Source organism: Tachyglossus aculeatus, chromosome 12 (assembly GCF_015852505.1).
Source record: "Tachyglossus aculeatus isolate mTacAcu1 chromosome 12, mTacAcu1.pri, whole genome shotgun sequence".
Taxonomy (NCBI): Eukaryota; Metazoa; Chordata; class Mammalia; order Monotremata; family Tachyglossidae; genus Tachyglossus; species Tachyglossus aculeatus.
In genome coordinates, this window is record NC_052077.1 from 26,837,271 (window position 1) to 26,853,903 (window position 16,633).

Sequence of the window (16,633 nt, forward strand, 5' to 3'; positions counted from 1 at the left end):
CTTGGTGTATGGTATTTCAAAGTTGTGGAGGAAAAAAGGGGCATTTCTCTTTCATAACAGTAAAAATTCAGTTTATCTGCATTATCAGTGCTCCTAAGAGTGAGATGGGGCAAGGAGCTTATCTCATTACTAGTTACCAGTGGCCAACACTGGGATTCACACAGAATCATGGTGGATACCAAAATGGAGAGAAAGTAACTGGTGGAAAAAAAACCCTCAATGAATAATTTAACCAATGTGAAAACCATTTTCACCAGTTGGGGCAAGTAAAAAGCAAGCTTATATTAACTAACTAGCATGGAATTCTAAGATAATTGCGGTTCCATCTGCTTTAACTTAGGTCTACTTTTCGTTTGGATATTGATTTCTTTTTACTTAATCATATACATAAGTATAATGACTATATTAATGAAAATGTAATGGAAAATAAGGTGCAAAACCTTTGGGTAGAAGCTAAATTAAAGTTCCTACACTTTATGCCTCATATTTGATTATGCCTGGCTTACACATAAGGCATTTTCCCATGCTTGGAGCCACATCTCAGCTAAATATTAGCAAGAAACCTTAATTAAAGCTTAAATTAAAAGTAGTTTCTTGTCTGATATGCTCTATTTATGTGTCCCATCATGAAATATGCCTTCACAATCCCCAATTTGTCCACTATATTAAATGCCACTTTCAGTTTATCCTTTGAGCTGGCTGTATGTAGACAGACACTTTGAAGTTTGACAGTGTTATTAGAAAAATTTGACAAAGTGACTCCCACCAGAAAGTGAAAGAAATATTGTTACATGAAAGAAAAAAATAGAAAACCCCATTGGTGTTTTTGATATTATTTATACAGGTATTCTAATGAAGCTACTATAATTCAAATTCTCATGTCTTCCAATGGAATGCTGTACCAATTTGAATCTTTGAAAATAAATAAGTGTGCCAAATGTCATGTACCTGTACAAATTTGCTCACATTTAAAATTTCAAGGTATTGGGAAATTTTAAAATTACTTGGCAAGGTTTCAAATTATAAGTGGTCTCATAATTATATTCATTTTTACTTCAATAATCAGAATGTTCCACCTTTCTAGTTAGGGGCTAGTTTCCATGCCCTAGAAAGCTCTGTTAAATTTCTATGTGTTACAGGATATTTAAATTCCAGAAATAACTTATGTACAGAGTGATACTACCAGTGTGCCTCCCTAAGGAAGGATGAGAAGTAAAAAGAAGAATTGTATCCCCATTTTACAGATGAGGAAACAGAGGCATAGAGAAATGAATTGGACAAGGTCATACAGTAGACAAATGGTGGAGCCCTGAGTAGAAGGCAGGTCTTTTGGAATTCTTACACTGCCTTCCATTGTACTTATATATAATAAATGGCGCCAATGCGTTTTGCAGCTGGGCAAACTATTCTTAGCATTATCTAATTTCTTACAGAAGAGGCGACTTTGGAACCTTAATTTAAAGCATTACCATTTGTTCTTAATGAGAGTTGATATGCTGTTGAATCAGTGATTTTCTTCTAGCCACTCTCTTCTCTCTTTTCATCATCACTTTCATCAACCCTCTCATCCCTGACCTTCTGCCACTGCACACTATTTCTTCTTCATTCAGTGGTTGATTCTGTGCCGGTGATGTGTCTGTGCCTGGGTCTAGAACTTGACTGTGATGAAGCCAACTTACGAGCTGTCCCTTCAGTCTCTTCAAATGTGACCATGATGTAAGTAGAGCGGACAATCAGCTGCCTGATCCGCCCAGCCTTGTTGAGCAACATCAGAGGCCACACCATAATTACAGCCTCAGTTAAAGCAATAGGACTCTTTTGATTCAGTGGTATTTATTGAGCAGAGACCTGTACTAAGCACTTGGGAACGTTCAGTAAAATAGAGTTGATAGACACAATCCCTTCCTCCATCCTAAGACTAGATACAGAGAGCTCACTGAAAAAGTGCTCCATCATCCCCCTCCTGCAGTTTTCTAGGTTCACGTGACTCCCCAACTCACAGAGCTTCTCCTCTAACCCTACCACAGACGGACACCAAGATCCAACATCTCAAGAATGTTTAGTGGCTTCTTAATTCAGTAACAATGAAAACAATTTGTTTCGCACATCCTTTCCCGAGAGCTAATGTTTTTCCCCCAGGATCTTCTGTAATTCCCTGTAGGCATCCCAGAGCTTGCATTTATTTGTTTTGTCCTCCTTGTTTCGGGGCATACCGGGTTTCAGTCTCGCCTTCAGACACAGGATGTCCTTTCTCCCCCTCAGGAGCCAGAGCTTCAGTCTCCCAGTGTCCTAGAATCTGAAAGTGCAAAGTATCCTGCCTTAATCTGGGATCCTTTTGGGTCCCATCTTGTAGGCTGTGTCTGTCCAGGGTCACAGCATGAGTCTTGCTCTCCCAGGCCCATGGCTCACCATCCCCTCTTGCCTCCCTCTCTATCTACCAGGCCCCCCTTCTTTCTCCCTGAGTCTTTCTTTCTGATTGACAAGCTAAGTATTGACACTTCCTCAGGGAAGGGCATCAGAGAGAGACGCTCCTGGCTTCCCTTACCCCCTCACCCCGGCAACAATTGCAGGGACACCGCCAGACAGGCCATATCAGAGAGACAACACATTCTCCCATCAGAGCTCATTCCAGGATTTAGCTTCCCATTGGTCAAGAAACTCTTTCACAGGCAACCAAAATCTGGCCCTTTAAGTTAGTTTCTTTTGGTTAGGTCATCCGCAGAATGACAAACATTGTTCAGGACCCTTAAGCTTCAAGAAAACCTCCTCAAAAAACCCCTTTTTCCAAGAGCACCCGGCTCTCTTTCATTAAAAAAAGTTACTGCCTCTTGCACAGTCCAATTTTAATGTCATTTTTATGTGATTTTCTGTGTTCTAAGCAATTAACGTTGTCTTTAATGTGTTATTGGCCCCTTATACAGGGACTTAAATCCAAATATTCTATTAATGATGCATTTTTATTTTTAATATATTGAATTTAAATTTGGTGTTTTCTCAATCTGTCCTTGTAGTTCTAACAGTGAATTCATAAAGAAAAGTGGGTAATGGCTTTTACGTGGATGAAAGTTGGTGAGAACAAACCATTTAATGTTGTTGACATAGCAATAACTAAGTAAAATTTAATTAATAATAATAATGACATTAATTAAGCACTTATTATATGCAAAGCACTGTTCTAAGCACGGGGGGGGGGGTTACAAGGTGATCAGGTTTTCCTACGGGGGGCTCACAGTCATTTTACAGATGAGGTAACTGAGGCACAGAGAAGTTAAGTGACAATTGATGGAGCCGGGATTTGAACCAGTGACCTCTGACTCCAAAATCCGTGCTCTTTCCACTGAGCCACACTGCTTCTTTGAGCCATTACCCAAGGCTCAGACTAGTTCTGGAAAAGGTCTTCTGAGATACTCTTTATAGTCCCATTATATAATATAAAGTTAAGCACTGCTTTTGATAACTCTATTTTGCTTGAGCATTGATACTTTTAGAAGAACTTGAGGCCATACTAACGATTTCAAGGTAATTCTAATAATACTAATTGTGGTATTTCTTAAGTGCTTACTATGTGCCAAGTAGATACAAGATAATCAGGTCAGACACAATCTCTGCTCCACATGGGAATAATAGTCTAAGCAGAACCAAAACCAGGCATTTACTCCCCATTTTACAGATGAGGAAACTGAGGCACAGAGAAGTTAAATGACTTGCCCAAGGTCACACAGAAGGCAAGTGGTAGAGCTGGAATTGGAACTCAGTTCTTCTGTGCTCTATCCATTAGGCCACACTGCTTCTCAAATGCATTGGTAGAAGGGCTTTCTATGGCCCAGTAGCAAAGACAAACACGAGAGATGGCCAATGTCAGAATCACATCATAGGTAGACAAGGGAGAGACCCTCTTTTTGAAGACCTAAAACATGCATTCACAGTAGCAGTCTGATTCAAAAATACAACAGCCACATTGGGGTTCAAGGAAAAAAAACATGTCGATTAAATGTTAGAATACAAATTGTAATCATTAGAGCCATTAAGATGTACAGTCAAATGGTTGTAACCTAGAATACTTGCTATCTCCATAACAAGGCATATCATATGAATTATTTGAAAATAAACTTGCTTGAAATTTCAAGAATGCCAGATAATTTTCTAATTGTAATGTTTTCTTGTCCTAATTCTAAGGAAAGGAAGCATGCCTTCTCAGAAAGGACTCTTCAAAATCAGTAGCATTGAACTCCGAAGCAGTGTGACCTAGTGGAAAGATCACAGGCCTTGGAGTCAGAGGACATGAGTTCTAATCCCTGATCTGCCACACATCTGCTGTGTGACCTTGGGCAAGTCACTTAACTTCCTTGTGCCTCAGTTACCTCATCTGTAAAATGGGGATGAAGACTGTGAGCCCCATGTAGGACAGGGACTGTGTCCAGCCTCGTTACCTTGTAGCTACCCCAGCACTTAGAATAGGATTAGCACATAGTAAGTGCTTAACAAATACCTCAAATCTTTATTATTAGAAAAAGATATTTTTAATGTCATAGTGATTTAAGGACACAGTATAATTCCTTTGAGGGTAGAATCCTGATGTCAGATTGCCTAGCAAGACATACACAATTTATAAAAATTCAGATTATCAAGTTTATAAAAGACTTTGTGTCTTTATAATAATTTCAGATAATTTACACTAATTACAGGTCATTACAATGGAACCTGATAAGGAAACTTCCTACTGATGGGTTCAAGAAGTACGTGGACCTTAAACATCTGTAAGAAATGATTTATTTTAACTTTCCATAGAAACTTTTTCTCTTAGCCCCTTCTCAAGTTTTTCCCTTATCTTTCTGACAACTCCTGCAACCTTTCTGCTCTACATAAATAAGAAGCCTAGAGCAGTTGATCTAGAGTCTCCCTGAAAGGAAAGTAGGAGAGGAAGCAGGGCCAGAGACATAAATTGAAGGTGGCCTGCATGTTCCTCCTTAGGAGAGTGTTGGAGATGAGCTGAATGGAGAAGAGCAGAGTGCTGAAGGGGAGAGTAATAAGTGAGAATTACTCTCTGATATTATAATAATAGCATTTATTAAGTATTCTACGTGCTAAGCACTGTACTAAATACTGAGGGTAGAAACAAGATAATCAGGCCCCACATGGGGCTCACAACCTAAGTAGGAGGGAGAACAGGTATGGAATCCTCATTTTACAGATCAGGGAACTGAGGAACAGAGAAGTTAAGTGGCTTGTCCAAGGTCACACAGCAGACAAGTGGAAGAGCTAAGATTATGGGAACCCAGGTCCTCCGACTCCCAGGCCTGTGATCTTTCCACTAGGCCACACTGCTTTTTACGTACTGCTAATATCTACTCAACAATTCCCCTCAACCCCCACTTTTTAAAAGTACCATTCTAAAATATCCAAAAGTAAATGGCATTGTATTGTATAGCATAGTGTGAAATTTAAGAACAATTCTGCCTCAACATCTGCCTAAAATGAAAAACTTAACAGGTAGCCAGTTAATTTGCATCAGAGTTGGCATTAACTTCCCTTCTTCTCTTCAAATTTTGACTTCCCTGATTTTATTTGCATTCTTTCAGGTTTTGCGCGTGTGTGTGTGTGGGGGGGGGGGTTCTGCTAGAAAAACTGCGCCCAAAATATTCAGCTTTGCAACTTTCAAATTTAAAAAATATATTTTAATAAATAGCTGTTTGTCAGATATCAAAAGAAAATGCACCTATCTTTAGACTGTAACTCATTGTGGACAGGGAACATATCTAACAACTCTGTTGTATTGTGCCCTCCTAAATGCGTAGTACAATGCTCTTCACACAGTAAGTGCTAAATAAATGCGATTGATACTGGAAAGCGTAACTTGGGTTCATTGTCCAATTTGCACCCTGCTTTGCAAAAAAATGCAAAATAGTTTTATTGTACTATAGGGGCCAAAACGTAAACCCACTCAAATAATCATTTCCTTTTTATAAACTGTATTTATGGATTATTATACATTCACTCCACCCAGTACCCCTTGTTTTTACCAACCTTATTAGTGAGAAGAGAATTGGGCTCAGTATTGTATCTGAAAATGAAAAATGCAATTAAAATAAATTTTGGAGGCCATAGGTGAAGCTTGTCTTCTACAGAAAATAGAGCTTTAAAATTAGTCTTGAAATATTTGAAACCTGGAAATATTCTGGGCAACAAATTTGGAAAGAATTCCATGTTCTGCAGCACCACCTTACGGACCCTTATTTAAATGCAGATAGAAGTACAAAACATGTTGAAAAAATGTCACCCCTGCATTTTCTGAATTGATTATTTCAACACTCTATTTTTTAAAAAGAGATTTTTGAATATTTAAGTAAAAGGCCAGGTGATGCTCTGAGCTACTTTCTTTTTTCCCACTTTTTATACTTACTTCTTAGGTACCTGCAACATAATAAAATTAGATCAATAGCCGTGCGTGCTTTCAGGGGACTGCACAATCTGACTAAGCTGTAAGTATCGTTTCCACCACACTTTGTCTCTCGGGGCAGATTTAATGTCACCTAGGGTAGAGTGGAGAGTAAAATTGTGCAAAGTCGTGGCAATCGGTCCGCACGTGGTCAGAAACCAAGTCAGTGTTTCTGGGAGTTATAGTACAGATAACATGCCGGGCCCCTGGACGGAGAAGAATGTAGAAATTACATCCTGTAATTTACAACTTTCATATTATTTTATAAGCATCCCTTTGCAGACCTCTCTTCTAACTTTTACTGCTAACAGATCCCCCTGTCTGGAAAGTAGAGTTTATTGTATTCAATTATCTTTTTCAGGTATCTGAGTCATAACAGAATAACCTTTTTAAAGCCTGGTGTCTTTGGAGAACTTCACCAACTGGAATGGCTGTATGTTTTATTTTGAGAGGATCTTTAGTCTGTTTTCACATTCTAGTAATTTGAGATTTTCTATAAAAATGTTTTTATTGGTTGGCAGGATAATTGAAGATAACCAGCTCAATCGAATTTCCCCTCTTACATTTTATGGACTCAGCTCTCTTATTCTTTTGTAAGTAATTAAATATAAAATAAGGGAAGATTTCAATGCAAAGGTAATGCAAGAACCAAGTGCATTTCTTTTACGGACTTGTGACTTATTGACTATTGATTCACAGAGGCTGTTTAGGGTTTTCAAGATCTCTCTTATCAAGGGTCCTTCCACACATCACTGGATCGCAGGTAGTTTTTGTGGGGATTTGTGAAAACTATTCAATGTTGGTGATGGAAAAAACTGAGGAAAAAAATCAGTGTTGCTCCAGATGTTCATTTTAATACAAAGAGAGAGCAAAAAGGTTAACCCCTTATCAACTACAATGAACCAAATAGCTTTGTTGAACCCGAGCCCAGGTTCTTCAGCTGTACTCAGTTAACCATGTGGAGGAAGTTCTCAGGAAAGGGGCATGGAAAAAGACAAAGAGAAGGAAGAGAGAGACAGATACAGAGAGGGAAAGATAGGGACATCTCATCTCCTACTAGAAGGTTCCAATCTCCCAAAGTAAACTGGGCAATTCAACCCTTTAGGATCCTGGGATATGGAGTTTCCAGGAAAGGAGGATCTTACAGTCTTTCAATCCTATGAGGTTACAATTCTGTCTCAAATAGAGACCTAAATATTTCCGATTATAAACTCTGCCAGTGGTTTTGATGGATGGAAATCCCGTTGGTTCAGTTTAAAATATTTTTTTCAAAGATATTTCAGCCTCTATCTCAAAGGTTGGAGATGGTAGAAGGAATGGGATCTTCCACTTAAACGAAGTCCCAGTGTTGTTTGAATTGTAGTGAAATGTCTTTAAAAGTCCGAAAAGCAAATGAGTCCCGAAGATGATTTTAGGGATTAGAAGTGAATCTGGATCTTACAAAGCACTCCATATTAAAATTCAAGCTCTTGAATATCAGTCATGGATGATGATATTTCTTCCAATAACCCAGCCCCCATCGTGTTCATCATTCTTTCTACTTGGCACTGTGAAGGGTCAAAAACGAATCAGTCTATCAATCAGTTGTATTTATTGAATGGTTTCTTTGCACAAAGCATGGAACTAAGCCCTTGGGAGATTATAATACAATGGAGTTGGTAGACACATTCCCAGCCCACTAGGGGTTTAGAGGGCAAGACAGACATTAAAATAAATGATGAATAAGTATATAAGTGCTGCAGGGCTGAAATTGGGGTAAGTATCAAGTGCTTAAAGACATCAAACAAAAACCCCTTACCATCAGCCTGAAAGCACTCAATCATCTTGCCTCATCCTACCTCACCTCACTGCTCTCCTACCACAATCCCTGCACACTTCATTCCTAGTCTATCTCACCACCAACCTCTCACCCATGTTGTGCCTCTGGCGTGGAATGCCCTCTCTCTTTACATCCACCAGATGACTACTCTTCCCACCTTGAGAGTAAAGGCACTGAAGGCACATCTTCAAGAGTCTTTCCCTGACTAATCCTTCATTTCCTCTTCTTCCACTCCCCTCTGCTTTGCCCTTGCACTTGGATTTGCTCCCTTGATTCATCCGATCCCCAACCCCACAGCACATATCTGTAATTTATATTAATGTCTGTCTCCCCATTTAGAGTATAAGCTCATTGTGGTCAGGGAACTTATCTACCAACTCTGATATACTCTCCCAAGTCCTTAGTACAGGGCTCTGCACACAGTAAACCATCAAAAAATATGATTGACTGATGAAAGAGAAGGGAGTTCCAGGCCAGAGGGAGAATGTGGGCGAGGGATGTGTGGCAAGATAGACAAGACTGAGGTTGGTGTTGGAGTGAAGTGTGCAGACTGCATTGTAGCAGGAAGTCCGTGAAGTAAAATAGAGAAGGGGATGAGCTGATTGAATGTTTTAAAGTAGGTGGTGGTAAGGTAAGGCGGTTGGGCAACCATTGGAGGTTTTTGAGGAGAGGAGCGTGAACTGAATGTTTTTTTAGAAAAATGATGTGGGCAGTAGAGTGAAGTAAAAATTGGAGTTGGGAGGAACAGGAAGCAGGGAGCTCGTTGAAGAAGCTGTTGCAGTAATGAAGGCAGGATGTGATAAGTGCTTGGATCAGCATAAATAGCAGTTTAGATGGAGAGGGAAGGGGGGATTTTAGTGGTATTGTGAAGGCCGAACCAGCAGGATTTAATGACAGATTGAATATGTGTATTGAATGAGAGAGATGAGATAAGATTCTGCCAAGGTTATGGACTTGAGACAGGGAGGTAGTGGTGTTGTCCACAATGATAGAAAAGACAGGGTGATGCGTTCTGTTTTGGACATATTAAATTTGACGTGTTGGTGGGACAGCCCAAGTGGAGTTGTCCTAAAGGCAAGAAGAAATGCAAAGATAGACTTAGGCATCATCCACACAGAGATGGTAGTTGAAGCCACGGGAACAAATGAGTTCTCCAAGGGAGTGGGTGTAGATGGAAAATAGAAAAGGACAAAGAACTATACCTAGAGGGATGCCCACAGATAGAACATGGGAGTCAGAGGAGGAGCCTGAAAAAGAGAGTGAGCGGCCAGAGGGATAGAAGGAGAACCAGATGAGGAGAGTGTCAGTGAAGCCAAAGTTAGATGTTTTCATTAGAAGGGGGCATCCACTATGTGGAAAGGAGCAAAAGGGTTGAGGAGGGTTAAATGGAATAAAGGCCATCGTATTTAGCAAGGAGGTGGTCATTGGTGACCTTAGAGAGGGCAGTTTCCATAGAATGAAGGGGCGAGAAGCCAGATTGGAAACAGAAGATAAATAGCTTACAATCCTAAAGGGAGAAACAAGACCAACACAAATATACAAATATGAAGAGACATATGAAAAGGTGTAGGAAAGCAAGCAGATGAAAGAAACATATAATTTTTCATGCTACAGAGATATCCACAAGTTCTAAGGAATTATTAATGATGGGATTTATAGTGAACATGCATTTGGGCAGTCTCAAAATTTTGAGAGGAAACATTGAATAAGAAAAATTAAACTGCATTTTATTAGTTTTAACACGACATGGAACAAAAATATTAAAAGATGAAGATAAGAAAAAAACTAATTAAATAACTTGTCCTGTTATAAACATATGTAATTTTGCAGAGGATATGTTCATTTTATTTATTTTACTTTCTCAGAGCCCTGATGAATAATTCTCTTGCTCGACTGCCAGATAAACCTCTTTGTCAATACATGCCTAAACTGCACTGGCTGTAAGTATCTAGCTCAAATTTTAAGAAAACACATTTTTTTTCTCTTTGGCTTAATTGTTTTTGATTCACATGGCTTCTTAGCAGCGTATGTTGTGAATTCTTAATTTTGCCAAAATTTCAGATTGCATGTAAATATTCTCACATTCAATTTGCTTCAATATATGTAGCTGGGAAGGCAACTTAAAACTTTTTTAAATTGGCTTTACAGATCAGAAGCTCACAGCGTTATCAACACGCTTATAGTTCAAAGCCAAACACTTGATAAAGAGTCTCCCTTGGGAGGAGTAGTGTGGTCTAACAGAAAGAGCACAGGACCAGTAATTAGGTGATGTGGTCCCTGTACTCCCATTGTGGCTTAGTGGAAAGAGCACGGGCTCGGGAGTCAGAGCTCATGGGTTCTAATCCCGACTCCGCATCTTGTCAGCTGTGTGACTTTGGGCAAGTCACTTCACTTCTCTGGGCCTCATTCCCTCATCTGTGAAATGGGGATTAAGACTGTGAGCCCCAGGTGGGACAACCTGATTACCTTGTATCTACCCCAGTGCTTAGAACAGTGCATGGCACATAGTAAACGCTTAACAAATATCAACATTAATTAATTAATTACTCCCAGCTCCACCATGTGTGCAAGTCACATCACTTCTCTGAACCTCAGTTTCTTCATCTGTAAAATGAGCATTAAATACCTACTTTCCCGCCCCCTTAGACTGTGAGCCCCAGATGGGCCAGGGACTGTCTGCTATGATTGTCCTGTATTTACCCAGCAGTTAACATAGTAAGCATTTAACAAATATCACAATTATTAATTACTATTATTCACTTTTTAAACTAGTTTTTCTTTTAACAGCTCATCACAGAAATTAGACTGCTGTTGTAAAGTTGAGCAAATAAATAGGGATGTCCCTTGCCACTGAGGAGTCTCTTTATTCATTCATTCAGTCAGTCATATTTATTGAGCACTTACTGTGTGCAGAGCACTGTACTAAGCACTTGGGAAGTACAATATATCCCATCTCCAAAGTGCTCAGAACCAAGCCCACTTCTAGCCATGTATAGTTTAATTATTGTATGAAGAGCATTCCACCTGTACTTGGGAAGGGGGCATGCTTCTTCAGTCCCTGCAGAACAATAATAATAATAATAATAATCGTATTTGTTAAGCACTTACTATGTGCAAAACTCTGTTCTAAGCACTGGGGAGATTACAAGGTGATCAGGTTGTCCCACGGGGGGCTCACAGTTTTTAATCCCAATTTCACAGGAGTTACTGCTCTGACTCCAAAGCCTGTGCACTTTCCATTGAGCCACGCTGCTGGGACCCAAAACAACACTTACAGTCCATTCGGGCCTTTTGACAACCTGATTTTTTCAAAACACGAAGAGAATAATTTTGATTAACCCTTTGACTTTAATGCATCCAAACAACACCAGATTTTGATAACCCTGTTTTAAAACTTGATTTGGTATAGTGCCTTTATTCCCAAAGCAATATTACATTGCTTATCTGATTTCTGCCCTCAAGACAACCCTCTGAAATTGGGAGAGAGTCAGGTATTATTATTGCCATTTGTGGATGAGGAAACTAAGGTACAGTGAGGAGTGGCTTGCTCAAGGTCACACAGCAGACTGGTGATGGAGCTCAAACTCGAACCTGAGTCTTTGGGCTTCCAGGTCTGGACTTTTTCATTCAATTGTATTTATTGAGCACTTACTGTGTGCAGAGCACTGTACTCTTCCTCTGCAGTGTGCTGTCTCTCCTACTGATGAGGAGGCAGCCAGTGAAAGCTGGTGGCAGAGTTGGAATTAGAACTCAGAGCCTGAGTGTGTGTGTGTGTCTGTCTGTCTAGGCCAAGGGTCTCCCTTTAGACCAGCTGGGTGAACTCTGTCCAACTGGCCACATCAAGCGAACAGAGTTTTGAATCCAGACCTTGAGTTCCATTGCATGAACCAAGGGAAGAGATATTGAAAGTGTGGCCCGAGTTCATAATAATTAATAATCACGGTATTTGTTAAGCTCTTACTATGTGCCAAGCACTGTTCTAAGTGCTGGGGTAGATATACATTAGTCAGGTTGGACATAGTCCCTGTCCCACATTCATTCAATCGTATTTATTGAGCGCTTACTGTGTGCAGAGCACTGTACTAAGCGCTTAGCACTCACAGTCTTTATCCCCATTTTACGGAGGAGGTAACTGACGTCCAGAGAAGTGAAGTGACTTGCCTATGGTCACACATCGGATGTGTGGCAGATTTGGAATTAATAATAATGTATAATAATGTATAATGTATTAATAATTAATAATAATGCAATAATTAATAATAATGTACTTAGTGATGTAAGTATCACTTTATGGCCCTGCTGAGAGTTCACCTCCTCCAGGAGGCCTTCCCAGACTGAGCCCCTTCCTTCCTCTCCCCCTCATCCCCCTCTCCATCCCCCCATCTTACCTCCTTCCCTTCCCCACACCACCTGTATATATGTATATATGTTTGTACATATTTTTTTACTCTATTTATTTATTTAATTTATTTGTACATATCTGTTCTATTTATTTTATTTTGTTAGTATGTTTGGTTTTGTTCTCTGTCTCCCCCTTTTAGACTGTGAGCCCACTGTTGGGTAGGGACTGTCTCTATATGTTGCCAATTTGTACTTCCCAAGCGCTTAGTACAGTGCTCTGCACATAGTAAGCGCTCAATAAATACGATTGATGATGATGATGATGATAATAATGATAATAATAATGATGGCATTTATTAAGCACTTACTATGTGCAAAGCACTGTTCTAAGCGCTGGGGAGGTTACAAGATGATCAGATTGTCCCACAGGGGGCTCAAAGTCTTAATCTCCATTTTACAGATGAGAGGACTGAGGCCCAGAGAAGTTAAGTGACTTGCCCAAAGTCACACAGCTGGAGCCGGGATTTGAATCCATGACCTCTGACTCCCAAGTCCATGCTCTATCCACTAAGCCATGCTGATTGAGGTCTAGTTGCAGTCAGCTTTGAGACCTAGGGCCCCCAGCCACTGCAGCACAAGAGCCCGCTTCTCCACGTAAATTTATAAGGAGCTCCACGCTGCCAAGGCTGGTTTGGAGCCATGCCTACTGTCCAAAAGTATCACTTTATGTCATGGAAATAGCTTACAGTAAAATCTAGCCTCTAATTGTGGTCAAATGCCCAGAAGCCAATTCCCCACATAAATGACAGAATTCACATAATGAAAAACCACCACTGGATTTTTCAGTTTAATTCTAATAGCATAATCATAGGCCCATAGCTTTGAAGGAAACATTGAAAGTTCATCCGATTGGACCCTTGATATCCAGGCAGGGTAATGAGTGACTCTTTCCATCCCAATATTTCTCTCTGTTTCTAGGAAACATGCTGAGTAAATGTTAAAAGTGCAATCTGGGGAGAGAATGAATGTCTGGGAGAACATTATTGTAGTTGTAGTTAATATAATAATGATAAAGCTATTTATTCTTCCATCATTCAAGAACAGAAGATGTGGGGGCTTTTAGAGGCATTGTTTGTAGAAAACATAGGATTTGGGGGTGGGGGGAAATAACCACAAAACCTAAAAAATAATTTACTTTTATTGGTAATGTTTTATCTTTTAGGGACTTTGAAGGCAATCATATCAATAATTTAAGAAATGTCACTTTCATCTCCTGCAGTACTTTAACTGTCCTGTAAGTAATGTAATCTTGTTAACCAGAATAATCATGTTTACTGTAAATAATCAATGGAATATTTGCGTAGCAATTGTTAGCCGTGTTTCTTCACAATTAGATTAACTTTGATACAGACAGATGACTTACCAAAATGAAGTTAGCTGTAACACAAAAAAGCATAATACATCTAAATAATCAAAATTCATTCAATTGTATTTATTGAGCACTTACTGTGTGCAGAGCACTGTACTAAGAGCTTGTCAAGAGCCTGTGTCTCTCTAATGTGCTCAGAGAAGTAGAGTGGGGCCTGGAATCAAAGATTGGAAATTTTTTAAAATGATTTATTTTTAAGAAATACATGATTGTAAAATAAATGCAAAATAATCTTAATGCAAACACTGGTGATGTTTTTATGTTATGGCATATCTTTCCTTATCCTTTCAGGGTAATGAGAAAAAACAAAATCAACCATGTAAATGAAAATAGCTTTTCACCTCTCCAAAGATTAGATGAACTGTAAGTTTTGTTTTTAAATTTTTTTTCATTAGAGGGTGAATATTTTTCCTAACAAATTGTTCAGACTCTTTTCCATTTATAATATATGCTTTGAATTTATGCAGTCCAGAAAGTGAATCAATTTTCCACATTTAACATCAATAGTAGTTATTGTGTGCAAAGCAGAGTAGTAAGCACTTCAGAGAGTACAGCACAATCCCTGCCCTTAAGGAGCATACAATAAACTAATTTATATAAATCATGAAAATAATTGTGTGATTTAATTTACTATAAGGGAACGAGAGCAAAGACCTTTATCCCAAAATCATTGCACTCTAAAATTGATTTTTTTTTAACTTAATGCAATCCTTGAACCTTTCGATTCAGTATATGAAAGAAGGCATCTTACATTATTCAAAAAGTTAAAAAACTTAATTATATACACTAAATGAGCTTTTAAATTTAAAATGCAGCCCGAGAAAGGGAGCCCCTGCCATTCCCTATTCTCATTCCAAATTCAGTCAGTCCTCTTTATTGAATGCCTACTGTGTGCAAAGCACTGTACTAAATGCTTGGGAGAGTACAATATAACAATAAACAGACATATTCCCTGCCCACAGTGGGCTTCCAGTTTAGAAGGAGCTTACAGTCTAGAGCCAAAGTAGTCAATCATTATTTATTGGTTGGTTAGTTATAATTTTAAAATAACTCAAAGAGTTTTAACTTCAACTTTTAACTTGCAATATTTAATAGTTGTCATTATTATTACTAATTGTAAATAGCACTGTAATAGGTGCTTGGGAAAATACAAAAAAAGCGTATAAATTGAAGACAGTCTTTTCCTATAAGGACCTCCGAATTTATGAGGGAAAGCAGATACAGATGAATAACCAACTTTTAAATATCAAAACTAAGACTAAACCCTCCCTACCCCATCCCAGTCCCAGAAACGGCCAACATTCAAAATATTTACAAAGGCCGCTCTCCCTTCTCTACTTTCTCCATCAACTCTGGTGGAGGTGCAAAGCTTGGATGACACAGTAGGGAATTTATTAAAAGAAAAAACAACTGAAAACAGATTCAAAGAAGGCTTCTCCACCTGCCACAGTTTTTCATTCAGTTCATTTGGTTTCATAATATGCTATTAAGTGTTTAGTTCACTTTATTCGGATCAATTATTTTTATTGAGCACCTACTGTATTAAGTGCTTGGGAGGGTACAGTACAACAGAGTTGGTAGACATATTCCCTGCCTACAACACGTTTTCAGCCTAGATGTCACTCTGAATACCTCAGGATAATTAATACTAGATTATGGTACTATGGTACTATGGTACAAAGCCACTGTGACTTTTTGAACAGCAATCCTTCTTGTCTGGTGAATTCCTCAAAAGGTTGTCCATGGAAATAATACAGTAGCGAGCCGCTATTACATTATGTACCCATGGATTTGCACTGGAGTGTCCCATCTAGAAAGCATATAAAATAGTGAAGAGAATTAGAAATCAAATTTAACACATGAAAGTCACTGAAGGTTTAGTTGTAAATCTCCTCCACTTCCTATCACTTCTCATGTTTTGATTTTGAGGCTGTTCCATAAATACTTTCCACTCTGAAGCTCACAAAATGGACAATTTGATAATGATTTTCGTTATAATGAATTAATAGTATTTATTGAGCACTTACTGTTTGGGGTTGCTTCCTTAGAGATTTAGCGAGCAACAAGATTGAAGTTCTTCCTCCATACTTATTTAAAGACCTGAAGGAGCTCTCTCAACTGTAAGTCTAGTACTTTTCTTCATTCTTATTCTTATTATTCTTCATTTTTATACCCTTATTAATAATAGCTTTATCATCATCATCATTACCATACTTGTTAAGTGCTTACTATCAATAAATCTCTACTCAATATTGAGGTAAATAAAAGATAATGAGACTGTCCCACGTGGGGCTCACAGTCTAAGAAGGAGGGAGTAGGAGTTAATCCCCATTTCACAGACGAGGAAATTGAGGCACAGAGAAGTTAAGTGACTTGCTCCAGGTCACACAGCAGACAAGTGGCCAAGCCGAGATTAGAGCTCAAGTCCTGTGATTCCTAGGCCGATTCACTTTCCAGTGGGCCACGCTGCTCCCGTTCATTTCTCTAAAGTGGTTTCAGCTGAATTCAGCCGCTCAGAAAGAGAAAAAAAATTGAAGAAATCATGGAACTTGTTCTATCCCTGAGACTTTTAAGACACTTACTAGGCTCCTCACCATCCTCCTTGATT

The 16,633-nt window shown here is 39.0% G+C and overlaps 1 protein-coding gene across 1 annotated transcript in view; it reads left to right on the plus strand.

Moving 5' to 3' along the window:
* The window catches only part of RXFP1 (relaxin family peptide receptor 1), a 71,967-nt gene that overhangs the window by 45,439 nt on the left and 9,895 nt on the right, over positions 1-16,633 (plus strand). The window contains exons 4-12 of the mRNA XM_038755189.1: positions 1,611-1,716; positions 4,686-4,757; positions 6,408-6,479; positions 6,798-6,869; positions 6,958-7,029; positions 10,121-10,195; positions 13,819-13,890; positions 14,317-14,388; positions 16,074-16,145. Of these exons, the coding sequence (XP_038611117.1) occupies positions 1,611-1,716; positions 4,686-4,757; positions 6,408-6,479; positions 6,798-6,869; positions 6,958-7,029; positions 10,121-10,195; positions 13,819-13,890; positions 14,317-14,388; positions 16,074-16,145 (685 nt within the window). The remainder of the gene's footprint in view (positions 1-1,610; positions 1,717-4,685; positions 4,758-6,407; positions 6,480-6,797; positions 6,870-6,957; positions 7,030-10,120; positions 10,196-13,818; positions 13,891-14,316; positions 14,389-16,073; positions 16,146-16,633) is intronic.